We start from the raw sequence: 20,528 nt of genomic DNA on the forward strand, positions 1-20,528 counted from the left end.
CTAGATTCTAGGAAGTATTGTACAAGTATAGTTATGTATGCTAAACCACTTCTTGAAGTTTATATAAAGAATTACTATCAAGAGTGGAAAAAACAGAGAACAAAAATGGAGAACAGATAGTCTTATCTCCTGATATTAATCATAAGCTAATAAAGAATTACTTAAGAAAATAACATTACATATAGAAGAAAGCACATCATCATGCTTCAAGTTTACAGTATTATATATACAACTTCAACTGAAAGTGAAAAACATTAAAATTGAAAAGCCACTGCAGAAATAAAACAATATTCAATACTGAATAAAAATCACACTCTAAATCCAAACAATACTAACTATAGAATAAAAGCCACACTCTAAATCCAAACATTATTCAGCAACTAAATGTAAGAAAAGAAGTAGAGATCCTCCTTCAGCCACTGGCCAGCGCATGCTCCTCATCCAATTAATCTGCATGAGTAATAATACCATACGGAAAATGAGTTCACCAATACCAAATTATGCATATTTATATCGATATGTTATAACCTAGTTTTCATATATAAGACGGTGTTTTTATAGTTATATCGAACCTCCTGTACGATTTTTTGAAATTTGAATGATTTAGGATCCAAAAACAGGGTTCTAGACTTCCAAATCCTATGTTTATGGACCAAGTTTTCGGTACCCCAAACTATTCAAAATTTTAAAAAAATGTATTTTAACTACAATAAACATCATCATGTAAAAACAAATTGAGGTCATAAATTATCCCTGGACTCAAAATTAGTAAACACATTAGAATGAGTTTGCATTAATAGTATGTTAAAGTCACCACCGACTTTAGTAGTTCTAGAATTTCCTAGAGATAATATAATAGCTAGATGTCTAGCATTTTGGGCCAAGCCCATTGAAATATTAGTTTATCTAAGATGTCTAGAAAATGGTCATGCTTTGTAGAAGCTTCAAGAGTTTTTAGTCATATAATTTGCGAGAAATTTCTAGCATATAATAGTCGGTTGTGGCAACCAACTTTAAAACAATATAAGTAGGGACTCTGGTCCCTTGCAAGTGTGTCCAAGTTTGTAGCAAAGTAAGTGTCCCAAAAGTATAAGTAAGTGAGTACTAAATAAGTGATAGTGTGAGAGATATAAGTGTGTCTAAAAATAATGCAAGAGAAGTTATAAGCGAGTGCTCCAAAATAAAGTGTGTAATTGTTTAGTGTGCGTTGTAGTGTTTAACATAGTAATACCTGTATATATGCGCGAAAACACAAGGGAAGGCACGTGCTCGACTTTGTAGAATTCCTCTCCCCCTTCCTCCACCCCTTCTTTGAATTTCATAGGCATATTTTCAATCTTTATTTCCTTAAGCGTAGTAACATATCTTATCCCATCGGGAATTCTCCTCAATCTACTACAATCAACAATCTCCAAATGGCGAAGACTAGACAACGCCCCTTTCTCCACATTCCACTCCCTTAAGACAAATAGACCTTGAAGCAAAAGAGAATCAAGGAGAGGGAATCCTCCTTTCGAGCACACCATCTCATTCCCCTTAAAGCTCTTCTGATAAAAGAAAAGAAATCTTAAATTTGGTAGCTTTTCTAAGGTTGGCATTGGATCAACAGTGAGATTAGTATACCTTAACACTAACTTCATAAGGTTTGGGGAGAGTTGGTTGAATTCTGGTAACTTTAGCATAGGCAGCCACAATGTAAGCTTATAAATTTCAGGACAGCTTAATATCATAGGAACAATATCTATAATTTCACCAACATTGCTATCTGACACATCCCTATCCACTGTCAAAGATGATAGACTGTTGAATTTGACAGTTGGGGGATTGTGAAAGATTTTCCCTAAGCTTTTTCCCACATGAATACATAATTTCTTGAGATTCTTCAGCTGCCAAAAATCATCCCTGTGAAGGTACTTGGTTGGAACACCTGACAATGTTTGTACATTTTTAAGATTAAGTAACCTCAACCACTCACCACCTGCTACATCATAAGTTTCCAACATGTATAAGTGCCTCAATTGTTCCAACTTCCATATCACATTTGGTAGTTTATCATCGTTGATTATTATGTGGTCTAATTTCAAAGTCTGCAGACATCTCAAATTCCCAATAGAAGATGGGATCTTTTCCACAATCATGTTATGAACACTCAACAGCCTCAGGTGGATAAGATTCCCAATTTTTTTAGGCAACTTCACAGTTGGTAGTGTTGCAAAAGCACTTGGTTTAAAAAACGAGAAATCAAGATTCAAGACTCTAAGCATCAGAAAGCGATTGAACTCAGGGACCAATCTTTTTCTAGAATCACCTCTGCCCAAATCTACAATAAGACACCTCAGAGAGCAATTTGTATTGCCAATAAACTGATAAAAATCATCAACACGATCATCATCGAAGTAGATGGCAACTCTACGTACATTTGCAAGTACATAATCTAATGGCTCCTCCTTTTTATTCCTTAAATCAACAAACTGTAGAAAGCTTTCTTCTTTGGCTTTAGACAAGCACAAATCGCGCATGAGATCATGAATACGAAATGTTTTCAATCTTTTTATTGAACCCCATTTTTCTACTTGGATCATGCTTCTCTCCACCAACTGACTTAAGTAATCATATGCCATATCCTCGACGGTCTCTACTGAACTTTCCCTTAATGATATAAACCCTTCTGCTATCAATAAAAGGCATAATTCTTTTACTTGTATAGTGACATCTTCAGGGTACCGAGCCAAGTATAAAAAACAAGGTTTTAAGTAATATGGCAACTCATCGTAACTCAAACCTAAGACCCATGAAACACTATTGTATTTCGAGTCATCGTTTGGTCTGCCTTTCCTTATATATGCCATTATATTCTTTCTCACCGCTTCCCATTCATTAACTGTGTGTTTCGTAGATAGAAGCCCACCAAGCACAATGATGGCCAATGGCAAACCACCACAATATTTAAGCATTTCTCTTCCTATTTCTTTCTTTCTTTTCTCGTTGTCTTGTGAGCCTGAAAAACATACACCAAAAATATTAAAAATTCTCCACCGCCACTTTTCTAACTTATTACTAAAATTTCGGAGCTGATTGGTAGAGGATTCAAAAACAGTTTTATCATTTTCAGAACTTAAAAAATGGAAATTCTCAATGAAATCTTGATTGGTACACTTGTTTTAGAAAATAGAAAAAATTATTTTTGAAAACTGAGCTAAAATACTTCAGGAAAAGAGGAAACAATACTTTGTTGTTTTCTCTCTATTCCAAGAATTTTAAATTTAAAAAAAAACAACCAACCATTCAAGATTTAAAAAATGTATATTTTATTTTTAAATTCAACATTTTCAAATCATTTGATTTGAAAATAATTTTCTAAAATTATATTTTGTAATTAACTACCAATCAGCCATGTTTCTCTAAATTTATTTAGAATACAATTCAAGAGTGAGTTAAGTGTGTAATTAAGTGTGAGTGAGTTGTGTATTGTTCAATAGTAAAAGTGTGAGTGGATTGAAATTGTGTGAGAAAAACAAATAAAAAGTTTTAGTAAAGAAAAAGTGTGAATGGTGTGTGTGTTGTGGTCAATTGGAGAGTATTAAGTTTTAATTTTGGTGTATTAGTTTTCTTATAATAAAATAATCATGTTATTTTACTCATATTATCTTCTTAAAAAATTGCACAAAAAACAATCATATTAGAGTAAACAACTAGAACACATGTAAATCCTATGTACTATCAGCTAGATTGACATATATGATGTATGCTTAAACAAAGCGAAAGTAAAGACAAAAAGAATAGTATATCATTGAAATATGTATAGATATATAAGGAGAGAGTGTAAAGAATATTACTTGTTGGATCATTTCCAAAACAAAAGGACTTGTTCTGAAACAGCTCCCAGCTCTCATTCTCACTGAGACACTGAAGTTCATGGATCAAACCATTTCGATCTGCATGCAAAGCTACATTCTTTACTCGAGTAGTGAGTAAAATCTTGCTACATGTTTGGTCTAGAGGGAATGCAGCTTTCAGACGATCCCAAGTTGAAGTGGTCCAAATATCATCAAGGAGTACCAAACATTTTCTCTGTTTCTGAAGGTTATAAAGCTCCTTTGCTAGCTCACTAGCCCCCATGCTTTTAATTTCCTGTCTTTTTGCCTGTGTTGGAGAAGTCAAACCAAATAAAATTCCTTCCCATACGTCTCGCACATCACACTGTTGAGATATTGAGACCCAAGCAAAACACTCAAAGTGTTTTCTAAGATCAGGATGGTAATAAACCTTTCTTGCAAGAGTAGTCTTTCCTAAACCTCCCATTCCACTTATAGAAATCACCCTATGCCTATGCCTATGCCTATTAGGATTCTCATTCACTGTCAGATGGTCTACCAATTCCTTGATGTCTTTGCCGAATCCAACGACATCATTCTCCACAAAATGAGAATAAGCTCGCCTAAACTCTCTTTGCTCTTGGACCTGCCTTGAACAAGTTTCAGCTGCCTTGTTCATTGATTCCTTTACTCCATACTTGAGTAATTCTGATGTACAAGTATCAATGTTGGATGATATCTTCCTTATCTTTGATCCAACTTTATGAACATCAATGATACGAACAACCCTTTTCAGAACACGTCTGATGCCTCCACCACTCTCATCCTCAGAAGCCACTTTGAAGACATAAGTTTCAATAACATCTTCCAAGTCATAAGAGGTATCTCTGACTTTGACAACCAAAAGCTGTACTCTTTCATCGCCATTTCTTACACAAGCATCTGCGTCTTTCAGGAAAGCTCTCATGCATTGCAGCTTGGTCTGTGCATTCTCAACTTGGTCTTTGATTCCAATCAAGAATTCAGCTTCAGATAGCACCAGATCTTCAAGTCTTTCAAGCACAAAGGAAACAACAGCCTCTGCCATATCTTCTTCTTCTTCTTCCTCCTTTCCTTGCCAACTTTGCCTGACAACAACTGATTAGTATTGGTTCAATTATTAGCTTTGAAATTTTGCAAGAAACTTCCACGAAAGAGCTGAGTCATTAATTTTCCTTGCTTTCTATAAGCCACACGTTTCTGTGTGGGTCCCTGGCTTAACTAATAATGTGGACATTCAAGACTTAAATATGTAATTAGTGTCACGATTAGTTTAACATAATAAGAAAAAAAAAGTCCACAAAGTATTCTTAATTCTTAATAAATACATGAAAAGGAACACGAATGCTATTTAACTATTTCTTCACCACCTTAATTTATCAAAGTTGCTATAGTAAGACTAACCATTATCATTTATTAAAATATCATTATATTTTGTGTTGTTATTAGTCGTTACATAAAAATTTTAATTTACTATAGTAGGACTAACCATTATCATTTATTAAAATATCAAAGTTGCTAAATTTTGCATTATACATTTATAGCATTATACAGTTTTTCAATTGCTATTTTAAATGAATGAGTGGTCCTTTTGGTCGATCGAGTAGTTAGAACTCATTCAACATTGATGGGCCATCAATGAATTTCACTGTAACTTCCAGAAAGAAAGTCATCAGTCTCCTAGAGCACTCTCAATAGATGCTCTACTCCATTCTTAAAATACCTCTCCACAACACACATTTTTCTATTTTACATTTAAGTTTTATATTATACCATACATCAACTTATTTATATATTTCTCTACATTATTTATATTATATCTTCAAACATATTTTATTAATTAAAGTAAAATAAAATAATTGAAAAAGAAAAAAGAAATAATAAATATATATACTAAATGAGAGAGAGAAAGCTTATAAAGAGAAAGCTTAAAATATTATATAAATGATATGTAAATGTAGATATGGATTAATTGGAATTTGTGCATAGCTATTATAAATATATGTATAAAAGAGCTGATGGAAGATGCTTTTGTGAGTTTTAGTTAAATATTATAGAGAAAGTGTAATACAAAATACACCACCAAAATATTTTTTTTTTATAATTTACCTCACACTTTTACATTATACCATACATCAGCTTCTCTATTTTTTCTCTACATCATTTAAATATTATATTTTTTAAAAATATTTTATTCATTTTAAGAAATAAAATAATTAAATATAATAGTATCACACTCATATATATATACAAAAATTTATAAAAAATAATAAAATATTTATACATTGTTTCACTACATAAAGAGAAATATTATTCATTTAGGTAAAAAAATATAACTTTACATCACCCATTGGAAGACTATTTGACAATTTTTTTCTATATTATAAAGAATTAGACATTTTACCTCATCCATTGCGAGTGCTCTTATCTGTGGGAAATGAATATTTGTAGCCATGATGCATACACAGTTGACCTATTCAAATTAAGACTTACCCTCCATAACAAGCAAACTTTTCTCTGGGAGGACTCCTTGAATTATTCACCTGTTCACAAATTGGTCTATATCAACTAAAAGAATCTACAAGTTATTACTATTTCTTCATCAATATTTGTTTTTCTTGAGGTATATATCTAATTGTCATAAAAATCCAATGTAAAATCTAATCCTATTACATTAATCACAGGCAGATTTGCAAAAGGTATAGCAACCACCAATCCTCAAAAAGCAGAATCTCCATAAGCATGTTAAAACGATTGAATTAATGTTTAAGCATGTAAATAAATAAAAAGATTTCAGAAAAAACATCAAAAGTGTTTCTCTGGTTTGGTTTGAACACACAAGACCTTAGTTAGTTATTACAAGCTAATTAGGTTAACATACATGTTCTCAAACTAACTAGCTCACCCTAACAAAACAAAACATATAACAAAAGAAGCAGTCTTTATTTTTGGGCTGGACAATGAAAGAAAGCATATTATAAAAGGAGTTGGGAGTTTTGAGACATAGAAACTAGGGAATTGGCAAAAATGGCTCCAGTGGCAGAAATTGCATGGACTCCTATGCCAAGGAAAGCTTCCTTTTTCAGCTGGTCCATATGTTCCTCAGAAATCTTTCATGCGTCAACTGCTCTCCGCATAACCTGATTTGCATAACAAAAAAAAAAAGGAATTGAAACAACATATTCAGCTAGCAAAAGCTCAATCTTCAGTGAAAGACCAAAGGTGAGTTTTTGTACCTCTGATCTTTGGGACTTTAGATTTTAGAACTTGGCTCTTTGACAATCAAATCCTTTCCAGAGCACATGTTTCCTAGGTGGTGAAAGACAAGGACCAAGTGCCCTGATTGATAATACATTATATTAGAAGCAACACCAAACAATATGATACGTTATCATTTATTTCATTGCAAGTATTTCTCATATTGTCTTGACTGTTACCATATTTCGCCTCTGCGCTGCATCAAAGCCGAAATGGAGATGCACGAATGGTTTGCACTCTGCAGTTATGTTGAATTTGGATGAAAGATTTGAGAAGTGAGGGAGTGTATCTAGCAGCAGCAGCAGCAGTTGAAAGTGCTCCAAAGTCCCTTTCTGATGCCATAGCAGCTGCAGATAGTGGAAAAACTGCCTCCGGTTGCAGAGTTTCATCTTCCATATGAAAACAATAGCAAAGCAATTATCTCATACTTGTGTATATTCAATACAAATATCCAATTCTAGCATCATAACGTAAGGTATTAGACAAACTTAACCAATTTTCTGATCAAGACTTCCTAGATAATGAACATTTATCAAATAAATTTCCCTCTCAAGTCACCTGTTTTACATTTGTGAAGTATGTCATGTATAGTTAGCTAATCATATTACACCCTAAAAACTATATTAAAAAGACTAAAAACGTAAAAGCCAAGATGATGAAGGATTATCACAACAGAGTCCCCAGCTAAGAGTCTACCTCAACAGAGTCCCGCAATACCACTTCCGATTACTAAGAGGTCGGCCTCTGCTATTGGAAAATAAAATACCAGTGTGAAAAAGGGTGGTGTTAGTGTAGCACCAATTCTGTTAGAATCTCTCAACATTCTTGAGGATTTCATTTTATACTCTTATAACAATACCATTTGGTATTGACATTCTAGAATTTACCTTCTGTTAGAATTCTATTGCTACGTGCAACACAGGCAATGGCTGATGAATTTCTCCTGGAGTTAAACTTCAGCCTCCCCTGAGAATGAGTTATTTTCTTGACCATTGATTGGAACTGCGCACCCAGATGTGCTTCGTGGGTTTTGAGGACATGTGGTTTTGGGTGTAGGTGTAGGTGTAGGTGGGGCTTTGAAAGTGTGTGAAGTAAAGTAATGAACACCACCCAAAGCCAAACATATGCTTTACTTGTAAAAAATGACAGCACATATAAAAGAAACCAAGAATGCAGATCACAAATCAAGTTTACAGCTGTGACATCCATCGAAAGTAGAAACATATGAAACATTGAAAAACACCCAAAGCCTAAGATATGTCTTACTTGTAAAAAAAAAACATTAAATATTTAGAAAAGAAACTAAGAAAGCACATCATATCATGCTTCAAGTTTGCAGTTGTGATTTGAATTCCATCCAAAAAGAAGAAACAAGCATACGAGACATGAAAATCGTAAAGCCAAACAGAATTAAAACACACAAATACACAATCCAAACATTATTCAACAATTAGTTTGGCAAAAGCCTTGGAGAATTAAAACACACAAACATTATTCAACAGTTAACTGTAGGAGACTAGGAGTATAGATCCTCCTCCAACAACTACGACCCAAATAAATGTCAAGCTGATTGTAAAGCTCCATAAAGTTACTGCTCAGACTCATCGTCATCGTCTTCTGGCTCAAACTCATCGCCACCTGCATTAATAGTAATACCATAGAAAAAAATGGGTAGAGTAAATATATATCAAATTGGAATGGAATGGAGTTCTTGTAAACAAATTAGATTTATGTACATACCACCGAAATAAAACCCATCAATCAAACACACCGAAATATAATATATGTACATATATTATATTTTTATGTGCACCAGTGGAGTGAAATCAAAGGAAAGAGCAGCACCCATACCCATTCCCCATTCCCCTGTTAAGTGATGGCTCTCCGGAACTACTCCAAACAAACAGCTCATCGTCTTCTCGCTCCAGCTCATCTGGATTAATGGTAATACCGTTGATAAAATGGGAAGGGACTAGGGTAATAAACATATATACAAAATGGTATGGAATGGAATCACTTGTTAAACAAATTAGATATATATATATATGTACTTACATTATTCATAATAACTACCGATAAATAAACGGGATGGGACGTGGTGGACTTTGTAGAAATCCTCTCCTCCTTCCTCCACCCTTTCTTTGAATCCCCTAGGCATATTATCAATCTTCATTTCCTTAAGCGTAGTAATGTATCTTAATCCATCAGGAACTCTGCTCAATTTCCAGCAGCCAACAATGCTCAAAAAGTGAAGACTAGACAAGGCCCCTTCCTCCACCTTCCACTCTTCTAAGTTTTTTAGACTTTTAATCTGAAGAGATTCCAGTTGAGGGAAACCTCCTTTTGAGCACACCATCTCATTCCCCTCATAGCTAGCCTCCTGTAAGGAAAGGACTCTTAAACTCGATAGCTTTTCTAGGGTTGGCATTGGATCATCCTTAAGATCAGTCCTAGTTAAGCTTAACTTGATAAGGTTTGGGGAGAATTGTTCTGGTAATTTTACTATTCTCCCCTCTAGTATAAGCTTATATATTTTAGGGTAGCTTAATATCATAGGAACAATATCTACTCTCACCCCTTTATCATGACAATATATTTGCAAATGCCTAAGACGGACGAAGGTGACAGTTGTGGGATCTTGGAAAATTCTCTCCAAATTTCTATCCACTGTAATCGCTAATTTCTTCAGATTCGTCAACTGCAAAAAATCATTCCTATCAAGGTACTTCATTTGAACATGTGTCAATGTTTGCAAATTTCTAAGATTAGGTAACCTCAACCATTTACTAAAGGCTGAGATACCAAGAAAATAGGGTAAGGATAAGTGCCTCAATTGTTCCAACTTCCACATTACATTTGGTACTTTGACAACCCATGATTTTACCACTAAAGTCTGTAGACATCTCAAATTGCCAATGGAGGATGGGATATTTTCCACAAAGGCAACGCGGCCACTAATGCTAAACAACCTTAGGTGAATAAGCTTTCCAATTTCGTTAGGCAATTTCAAGTCACCCTTGTGACTTACCTTTAAAACTCTAAGCATGAGAAAGCTATTGATCACATGTCTCAATACTTTTTCGGGCTTCACTAATTCTATGATAAGACACCGAAGAACACTATTTATATTATCAACAAAAGGAAGAAAATCATCAACACTATGAAAATAAATGGCAACTCTTCTTATGTTTGTAGATACAGATTTTAGTGGCTCCTCCCCTCTATTCCTTAAATCATTAAATTGTAGAAAGTTTTCATCTCGAGCTTTAGAGAAGCACATATCTCGCATGAGATCATGAATACGAAATGATTTCATTTTTCTTGTCAAACCCCACTCTTCTACCTGAATCATGCTTCTTTCCACCAACTCACTTAAGCAATCATATGCCACATCCTCGATGGAATCAGTTGAAGCTCCTCTTGAAGGTATAAAACCTTCTGCTACGAGCATAAGACATAATTCTTTTACTTGTATGGTGGCATCCTCAGGATAATGAGCCAGATAAAGAAAACAAGGCTTCAAGTAAAATGGCAATTCATCGTAGCTCAAACCTAACACCGATGAAACACCAGAGTATTTTGAGTCATTATGTTCTCTACCTTTAGTTATGTATCTCATTACATTTCCTTTAATCTCCTCCCACTCATTAACTGTGTGTTTCGTAGATAGAAGCCCACTGAGTACGATGATGGCCAATGGCAGACCAGAACAATGTTTGAGCATCTCTCGCCCTAGTACGCCCATTATTTGATTATCTTTTGAGTCTGATTACATACACCAAAAATGCACAAAAGCAATTAAACTGACATTACATTTGGAACATGTATAAATTCGATATATTACTAATTTTTTTTAAGTATAATGATAAAACGGGATAGTAAGATTAAAGAATACTCTTAATTGAAAAAATATATAATAAAGTGAGAGTGGAATATATTACTTGTTGGATCGTTTCCGAAACATGAAGTTTTTTTCTGAAACAGCTCCCAGCTCTCATTCTCGTTTAGACACCGAGGTTGATGGATGAAACCATTCTGATCAACATGAAAAGCTACATTCTTTATTCGAGTTGTGAGTAAAATCTTGCTATCGATTTCGTCTTGAGGGAATGCAGCTTTCAGACCATCCCAGGCGGAAGTGGTCCAAATGTCATCGAGGAGTACCAAACATTTTCTTTGTTTTTGAAGGTTGTAAAGCTTTTTTGCTATCTCACCATTCCCCATGCTTTTAATTTCATTCCTTTCTGCTTGTGTTGGAGAAGTCAAACCAAATAAAATCCCTTCCCATACTTCTCGCACTACACATTGTTGAGATATTGATGCCCAAGCAAAACAATCAAAGTGAGCTCTGACTTGGGGATGATGATAGACTTTTCTTGCAAGGGTAGTCTTCCCCAAACCACCCATCCCACATATAGAGATCACTCTATGCCTAGGAGGATTCTCTTTCCCAATCAAACGAGCTACCAATTCTTCCATGTCTTTGTCGAATCCAACAACAACATTCTCCACAACATGAGAATAAGCTCTCCTCAAGTCTCTTTGCGGTTGGATGTTGTTTGATGAAGTTTCACCAAATTCCTTGACCCTTAATTCTCTTATGCCATATGTTTGTAGGGATGAAGTCAAAGTAGCAATGCTGGATGAGATCTTCTCAATCTCTACTCCAATTTTATGGACATCAATTCCTTTCCTGAAGATGCAAGCAGACCTTTTCAGCACACTAATGACACCTCTCCCGTTCCTCTTGGAAACCACTTTTAAGACATAAGTTTCAATAACATCCTCCAAGTCATAAGAAGTATCTCTGACTTGGACAGCCCAAAGGCGCACTCTCTCATCGCCATCTCTTACATGAGCATCTGCATCTTTTAAGAAAGCGCGCATCCATAGCAGCTTGGTGTGTGCATCCTTGACTTGGACTCTGACTCCAGACAAGAACTTAGCTTCATTCAGTAGCAAGTCTCCAAGTCTTTCAATCACAGGGGAAACAACAGCCTCTACCATCTCTTCTTCTTCTTCTTCTTCTTCTTCTTTAGTGAATAAATTACTTCTCTCTTTCTTGTTCAGTGGTGCTTTAGGAAGAGTAGCTAAAATTATTGGTCAACACAACAAGAAATTTCAAGGAAGGACGATCCTATTATACTCATTCAACTGCTATTTTAAATGAATGAGTGGTCCTTTTGTTCGGTCGAATAGTTAAAGCTCATTCAATATCGATGGGCCACCATGAGTAATTTGGAGGATTCCTTCATTTCAAAAGCAATTATACGTACTTTTCAATATGGTCCCCGAAGATTAGACATCCATACCTATCTTTGGTTCAATATAGTGGAATACTATCTTCTTTGCAATTTATTAGTCATGATGCATACACAGTTGTGATCATAAAGACACAGTTGTGATCATAAAGCAATTAAGTTGTCATTTCACTGGTTGACCAAGGCTTTTCTTTGGGAAGACTCCTTGAATTATTCTCCGGTTCACAAATTGGTCTATATCATTATTCTAGGAAGACCTCCTTGGATTTTTAACTTTGTCATGTAAAAAAATTACCCTCTAATAAAATGCATAAGGGGTCAAATTTTCCTTACTAAAACGTTATTTTAAAATGTAGAAAAAAAATTAAGGATTATTTTTTGAGCACAAGTATATAAATAAATTTTAATGATTTTATAAGAATTTGTTTTTCTTTCTAAATAAATTATTTTTAATTATTGTTATATTCATTGGTGTAGTTATGGGTTTTCTTGAAATGATTTACTTGATTTTTATTTGTTATCATAAAAACAAAGTTTACATTGGAGTGAGTTAGTGGACACGTGTCCTATTATTATTTGATGGATAGAAAATAAGACACACAAACTGGACAGACGATCAGTCTCCCCAAAGATATGCATTTCCTTACAGGGCTTCACTTTAAGCCTTACCGTTGGGGCTGAGTTGTGAATAATTTTTTGCGCGATTTTTTTTATGACCATGTATATTGTAATTTAGAGCATCTGCAAATTTTCAGAAAATTTCGAATAGTTTACAGTACCGAAAACTAGGTTCAAACATATTGTTTTTTACGCGCATAAAAAAAATTAGTCACGCGTATAGCAACATGTTTGAACTTAGTTTTCGGTACTGTAAACTATTTGGAATTTTCTGAAAAAATTTGTAGGATGCTTTAAATAGCTACAATATACATAGTCATAAAAAAATTCGCGTTGAAAACTGTTCACGAGTCGAGAACACTGAGAGCCCCACCGGTAAGGCTTAAAGTGAAGCTCGTATATGAGAATTCCCATGCACATATATAAACAAAATTAGTATAAAAAAATATGTATATATATGTACGTACCTGCATAATTGCAGTTGAAAAATATTCGAGATGGGACATGTTGGACTTTGTAGAAATCATCTCCGCCTTTCTCCAACCTTTTTTTGAATTCCCTAGGCATAGTTTGAATCTTCATTTCCTTAAGCATTGTAATGTATCTTAATCCATCCGAAACTCCATTCAATCTTCTGGACAAGGCCTCTTTTTCCACCTTCCACTCTTTCAAGCCAGCATTTCCACTATGAAGAGATTCAAAATGAAGAGATTCTAGTCGAGGGAAACCTCATTTTTGAGCAAACCATCTCATCCCCAACAAAGCTACCATAATAAAAGCAAAGGACTCTCAAATTCGGTAGTTTTTCTAGTGTTGGCATTGGATCATCCTTAAGAAAAGTCTCTTTCAAAGCTAGCTTCATAAGGTTTGGAGAGAATTGACTGACTTCTGGAAATTTTACTAACGGCATATGCATTATTTTGAGCTTGTAAATTCGAGGGTAGCTTAATTTACTAGGAACAATATCTAATATGAAGCGCTCATTACTAACCACTTGTAAACTCTCAAGACAAGTGAACTTGTTATTTTCGAGATCGTGGTAGATTCTTCCCAAATCTTTATCCACATAAATCTTTAATTTCTTGAGATTTGTTAATAGCAGAAAATCATCCATAGCGAGTTACTTGGTTCGAACACCTTCCAATGTTTGTAAATTTCGAGGATTAGGTAACCTCAACCATTTACTAGACCTCAACCATTTACTAGATGCTAGGCCATAAGGATTAGGCAAGCATAAATGCCTCAGTTGTTCCCACTTCCACAATACCTTTGGAATTTTCCACTCTGAGTGTGTTTCACCATCTAACTTGAAAGTCTTCAGCCATCTCAAATTACCAATAGAAGATGGGATCGTTTCCAAAAAGCCACCACTAATTTTAAACCATCTTAGGTGAATAAGCTTACCAATTTCTTTAGGCAACGCACTCACGCCGGTACCCTTGTATAAACTTACATTTAAAACTCTAAGCATGAGATACCTATTGGACACCAATCTAAGCATTGATTCAATGGAAAACTTGTCTCTCGTATCTACAATAAGACACCTAAGAGACTTATTTGTCTTTAGAAAAAAATCGATAAGATTAATATCATAATTAACAGTGTAAACAGCAATTCTCCTTACGACGTCAGATACAGATTGTAGTGCCTCTTCCACCTTATCCCCCCTCAAATCAATAGACTGTATAAAGTCGTCATATTGAGCTTTAGACAAGCAAAATGTTCGCATGAGATCATGAATGCGAAATGTTTTCATTCTTCTTGTTGAACCCCAATTTTCTACCTGAATCATGCTCCTCTCCACAAATTCATTTAAGCAATCATATGCCACATCCTCAATAGCTTTTGTTGAACTCATTTCACTTGGTGGTATAAAACCTTCTGCAGCCAACATGCGACATAATTCTTTTACTTGTATGATGGCGTTTTCAGGGTAACAAGCCAAGTATAGAAAACAAGGCTTCAAGTAAAATGGAAGGTCGTCGTAACTCAAACCCAACACCCATGAACCATCATTGTATTTCGAGTCATTGTGATTTTCTCCTTTAGCTATACATTTCGTTACATTTTCTTTCACGTCACCCCACTCATTTATTGTTTGTTTGGTAGATAGAAGCCCACCGAGCATGATGATGGCTAATGGCAAACCAGAGCAGTGCCCAAGCATCTCCCTCCCTAGTACTTCCATTCTTCCATCATTTGTTGAGTTTGACAACATACATAAAAAATGCACAAAAATAATTAATAAACTGATATAGTAATCATTTGGAACATATGTACAAGGGGAGGGATGTCAATTAAACATACGGGGTAGGGGCTCGTGGGTATCCGCCCCTAAATGGGTAGGAGCGGGGTCAGCACATGACCCCAGTTTATATTGAATTTTTATTTAATTTATTTTTAAATATAAATATTATTAAAAAAAGTATAATATAACAATTTATCTATATAAATATAGGGCACTTCTATAGTGCACCCCTAAAAAAGAGGCACACTAATATACATCTTTTGTGTTTTTGGTTCGTGAATCATTTTCAACGTAATTTTTTTGCGACTTTGTATAATATAATTATTTAGAAGATTTTGCAATTTTTTAGAAAAATTTGATTAATTTACAATGTTGAAAACAATGTTCAAACATGCTGTTTTCCACGAGCATATAAAAGATAGTCACGTGTGCACCAACTTGTTTGAACCTTATTTTTGACACTACTTATTTTTGAATTTTTTTGAAAAATTTGTAAGATGCTCTAAATAACTATAATATACATCGTCATAAAAAAAAACTGCACCGAAAATACAAGAGGGTGCACCGCTACCTCATTTTGAAAGGTGCACCAAAAAAATTTCCTAATGGTATGATTTTACTTTTTTGTTATTATTTTATATTAAAAAGTATGATTTTTTAAATTTTATTTTATCAATTTTAGAAAATAAAAAAATAATTTTTTTTATTAAACGGGACCCGACCTCTAGACTGGGTGGGGGAGCCATCCCTGACCCCGCCGTGACCTGTTTACATCCCTATATAAAGACTATATTACTAAGAAAAATTGGTGAAAATGACTTCTTTTTTGAGAAATTATAGGAAATGGCGCAAAATAAAGCCATCAAGAAGCTAATGTCTCATTTTTAAAATTGTAAATAAATGACCATTTTACATTGTTGATTACCTAAATTGTCTTTTTTTTATAATTTATTTATTTATCTAGGATTGTATGACTTTAATATGGTGGTATATGTATATTAGTTTTGTTTAATTAGTTTTTATTTTGAAATTATATTGATTTTTTAAGTTTTTTATAGGTTGTTGGTATATTATTTTCTAATTAGTGTATATGTTTTTTGTGGTATGGTATATAATTTTTTTTTTGTCATATTTTATTTATATTTTATTATACATAGTGGTAGTATATAATTTTGTATCATGGTATATACATTTTAATGGTAGTATATAACTTTATTAGCATAGTATATACATTTTTGAGTAATAATTTTGTAACTTTTGATGGTATATTATTTTTCAACTCAGTATATATATTTTGTGGTATGATATATCATTCAACAACCCATAAAAAACGAAAAAAAATCAAAATAACTTTAAAATAAAAATTAATTAAACAAAACTAATATACATATACCATAATATTAAAATATTTAGAATAAAATAGTAATTTGTTAAAGTGTGTATTTGGTAATATGTGATATTAAATAGATGATTAGGCTATTTTACTACAAAATTAAAAATATGGATATTTACTTACTCTTATACAACATTAAGGGTCATTTTGCACTATGTCTCTTCTTTTTTTAAGTGATTTTGCACTCTGGCCTACTTTTGATAATTTTTTTGCAAAATGGCATCTGTCTAAAATTCGACCAGTTGTCTATATTTTTTGACCAGCTTTCTAAATTTTTCGACCGGCTGTTTTAATTTTTCGACCACCTGTCAAAACTATGAGAAGTCATTTTGCAAATAATTATTAAAACTAGAGTAGAATGCAAAATAACTTTTAAAAAAAATGTCATGAGACCCTATTACTAAATTGTAATGTTTAGTATACCCATAAAAAAAAAAAGAAGGATAGTAAGACCAAAGAATATTCTAAAATAAATATATATATATATTTATATATGGGATAATTGTGGCAAAAGTACCCAAAGTTTGGGTTTTGTACGCGGCATAGACCCAAAGTTTATTTTTCGTGGCAAAAGTACCAAAAAGTGTTATTCTATTTGGTTCGTTTGGATTCCTCCGTTAGTTACATCTGATGTTTGCGGCATAAGTACCCAATGTTTAGGGATATTTGCGGCATAAGTATCCAATGTTTGGGTTTTGTACGCGGCATAAGTACCCAATGTTTAAAAATAATTATGATTTGGACCAATAAAAACGTGACACGTGTCTGCCTAACGGAGTCTAACGGAGGAGGCTGACGGAATTACAGTTTTACTGACTTTGGGTACTTTTGCCACGAAAAATAAACTTTGGGTCTATGCCGCGTACAAAACCCAAACATTGGGTACTTTTGCCACAATTATCCCTTTATATATAAATCATATATGATAAACTCGCCTAATCTGAAAAATGCATTTTACCTAGAATATAATAAATTGAGAGTAAAATATATATTACCTGTTGGATACTTTCTAAATTTTTTCTGAAACAGCTCCCAACTCTCACTTTTGTTGAGACATTGAAGCTCGTGGATGAAACAACGTGGATCCACCTGCAAAGCTACTCCCTTTTTCCGAGTTGTGAGTAAAATCTTGCTATTAGTTTGGCCTCCAGGGAATGCATCTTTGAGACGATCCCACGTTGAAGTGGCCTCCAGGGAATGCATCTTTCTGAAGGTCATCGTAAAGCTTCTTGGACATTTCACTATTACTCATGCTTCTGATTTCTTCTCTTTTCTCCTTGGTATTAGGAGAAATCAAACCAAATAAAATTCCTTCCCATATTTCTCGTACCACACATTGTTGGGTTATCGAGGCCCAGGCAAAACAATCGAAGTGGTCCCTGACTCGAGGATGGTGATAAACCTTTCTGGCAAGGGTGGTCTTCCCCAGACCACCCATCCCACATACAGAGATCACCCCATGCCTGTGCTTATTATTCTCTTTCTCTGTCAAAAGGGCTACCAATTCTTCGATGTCTTTGTCGAATCCAACTACATCATTGTCCACCACATGAGAATGAGTTCGCCTCAACTTTCTTTGCTCCTCGGCGCGTTTCAGCTGCCTGGTCTAGTGATCTTTGTACAAGTCCACAGCTTTGTAAACCTGAAGTCCAATCATAAATGTTGGATACGATCTCCTCTATCCTTTTTCCAATTGTATGGAGATGATATCCTTTCAGCACAACTTTGATACCTCCACCGCTCGCATTAGAAACCACTTTCAAGACATAAGTTTCAATAACGTACGTCCTCCAAGCCAAGTCATAAGATTCTTCTCTGAGTTTGGAAACCCAAATGCGTACTGTCTTGTTGCCATTTCTTACATGAGCCTCTGCATCTTCCAAGGAAGCACTCATAATCTCCAGCTTGAACTTTGCTTTGTTGACTTGGTCTTCGACTCTAGACAAGAATTGAAATTCAGATTGCATAAGCTTCCCAACACTTTTAGCCAGAGAAAAAAGTTCAGCCTCTGCCATATCTTCTTCTTTTTCAGTAAGTGAATTTATTTCAACTCTGTTTCAAATTTTAAGGCCTGATCATGGTTTTAAAGCAATTTGTCATTTGCTTTTTTTATTATTATTTTAAAAATGGCACTGAGTTGAGTACCTAAACCACCCTACATTGCTTTTAATAAACAAAATAAAAGTCTATAATTATTTTAAGTGTATTTGAGCTTTCTTCTTCTTTTTTCCCTAATACCACTGATCTGTAAAGTTTTTCCACTAAATGACTTTAAATTATTTTAAAGCAAATTAATTAAACTGGAATTGAAGTGATCATTTGTTTTGGTTTGTTCAAATTAATGACGGGTGGTCCTTAATTTGGTGGAGAAGTATAGGATGTAATTCTCCTTGCTTTTCAAAAGTAGCTTTGTGTTTTCTTAATGTTTAATGTTTTTAAATTGATTCACCCTGACTTGGAAATGTTGGTTATTAAAAATATGTTTGATAAAAAATTACTCTTTCATTGGAGATATATAGCTTGTGATCAAGTTTATGTGCAGAGGAAATGATAAACTTGTTGTTGAGATAGTGTAGTGAAGTCTGGTAGTACGTGTGCCAATTTTTGATGAACTTTGCATGCATGTAAAACTTGGTTGTGCTGTATTAATTGATATTTGTTGTGTTGATTTGGTTTTGTGTGTTGCTGTTCTATTTGATATGTAAATCAACATTATTATTATTATTATATTAGAGTAATGATATGTACACCTAAAAAATATGCATCAAAATATTACTAAATGATATTACAGTTTAACTAAACTAAAAAAAAGTATTGGGTATAATGTTTGAGTGTATATTTTAAATGCATGTATCATTATTCTTATTATTGAAAAGTACTCCATATAATTCTCAAATTTGATTTAGATGATGGAATCTTTTCCACACACCTATTTGTTGTTACCAATCCAATACTAAACAATCGTACATAGGGCTTTCCAACTTCTTTACGTAGGCAACTTAGGAATTAGAGCTGTAAAATAGGCCCATATTTTCGTGCCTCTAAATAATTAGATCCGGTCCATATTGTGTCGTGTCGGGCCGGCCCACTTTTTTTATTTAGGCCCACTTTTATGCTCATTTTATTATTGCCAAAAAATGTGAGAATATTGTACTCTCCACTTCCTCTTTAACAATCAATGAACTCACTACCAATCCAAATACATGTTTTTTGTTTAAATGATAGTTTTAGATATTTTTATGTACTTTTCAACAATATTTTACACAAAATTATATCAATGATAATTATTAGAATTTGAATATCTACTAATAAATACTAAAAAAATTAATTCGCAAATCTTAAAATAAATTAATATAATTATAAAAATATAAACAATTCAGAAAACTAATAGACTTTTATTATCATTTTAATTTATAGATAATTGACAAATAAAAAATTATTATCATTATTAATGTCAAAATATGGGGCTTTATATCGTGTCATACTTTTGGATTAGTTTGTTCCTGCTTTCGTGTCGTGCCTTCGGGCTTGTCGTGTCGTGACGTGCTTAGGCCCATGTCGTGTCGTGCTGGGCCAAATTTTCAATTCGTGTCGTGCTTGGCCCAAGCCCATATTTTTTCGTGGTGTGTCGTGCTCGTGCCTCCCGGGTTCGTGCCGTACTAGAAAGCCCAGCCCATATTTACAGCTCTACTAGGAATGACAAAAAGATTCGATTAAGAATTACTAAGCCCATCTTTAATGGGAAGTATAAATATTGTGTTATATTTGACATAAAAAGTAAAAATATATATATATTTGCCACAATTTTTATAATTGTGCTCCAATATACACAATTGTAAAAATTGATGCAAATATAAATTTTTAATATTTATTGAAAATATAAAAAAAAATATTTT

General features: G+C 33.8%; 3 protein-coding genes across 7 annotated transcripts; all 3 read right to left on the reverse strand.

Moving 5' to 3' along the window:
• Window positions 1-147: 147 nt before the first annotated feature.
• LOC133790252 (putative disease resistance protein At1g50180) lies at window positions 148-7,199 on the reverse strand. Of its 4 annotated transcripts, none has more exons than XM_062227819.1 (5): window positions 7,091-7,199; window positions 6,348-6,994; window positions 3,837-4,942; window positions 1,232-2,998; window positions 148-450 (listed from the first exon to the last, which is right to left on the reverse strand). In XM_062227819.1, exons 3-5 carry the CDS (start codon window positions 4,900-4,902, stop codon window positions 446-448), a joined length of 2,838 nt encoding a protein of 945 aa, XP_062083803.1. In that variant the 5' UTR covers window positions 4,903-4,942; window positions 6,348-6,994; window positions 7,091-7,199; the 3' UTR covers window positions 148-445. The 4 variants fall into 4 exon arrangements, with proteins under 4 accessions (XP_062083803.1, XP_062083800.1, XP_062083802.1 ...); XM_062227816.1 differs by having other exon boundaries at window positions 3,837-4,952; XM_062227818.1 differs by having other exon boundaries at window positions 6,259-6,994.
• Window positions 7,200-8,507: 1,308 nt separating this feature from the next.
• Window positions 8,508-12,236, reverse strand: LOC133790254 (putative disease resistance protein At1g50180). Of its 2 annotated transcripts, XM_062227830.1 has the most exons (4): window positions 11,054-12,236; window positions 10,713-10,877; window positions 8,964-9,045; window positions 8,508-8,750 (listed from the first exon to the last, which is right to left on the reverse strand). In XM_062227830.1, the coding sequence occupies exons 1-4, from the start codon at window positions 12,117-12,119 to the stop codon at window positions 8,741-8,743; spliced, it is 1,323 nt and encodes a 440-aa protein (XP_062083814.1). In that variant the 5' UTR covers window positions 12,120-12,236; the 3' UTR covers window positions 8,508-8,740. The 2 variants fall into 2 exon arrangements, with proteins under 2 accessions (XP_062083814.1, XP_062083813.1); XM_062227829.1 differs by lacking the exon at window positions 8,508-8,750 and having other exon boundaries at window positions 8,907-9,045; window positions 9,168-10,877; window positions 11,054-12,235.
• A 1,875-nt stretch (window positions 12,237-14,111) lies between these two features.
• On the reverse strand, window positions 14,112-18,043 carry LOC133789599 (putative inactive disease susceptibility protein LOV1). Its single transcript, XM_062227396.1, has 2 exons — window positions 17,628-18,043; window positions 14,112-15,180 (listed from the first exon to the last, which is right to left on the reverse strand). The coding sequence occupies exon 2, from the start codon at window positions 15,177-15,179 to the stop codon at window positions 14,112-14,114; it is 1,068 nt and encodes a 355-aa protein (XP_062083380.1). The 5' UTR covers window position 15,180; window positions 17,628-18,043.
• Between the last annotated feature and the right edge of the window lie 2,485 nt (window positions 18,044-20,528).

This window comes from Humulus lupulus, chromosome 7, assembly GCF_963169125.1.
Source record: "Humulus lupulus chromosome 7, drHumLupu1.1, whole genome shotgun sequence".
Classification (NCBI taxonomy): Eukaryota; Viridiplantae; Streptophyta; class Magnoliopsida; order Rosales; family Cannabaceae; genus Humulus; species Humulus lupulus.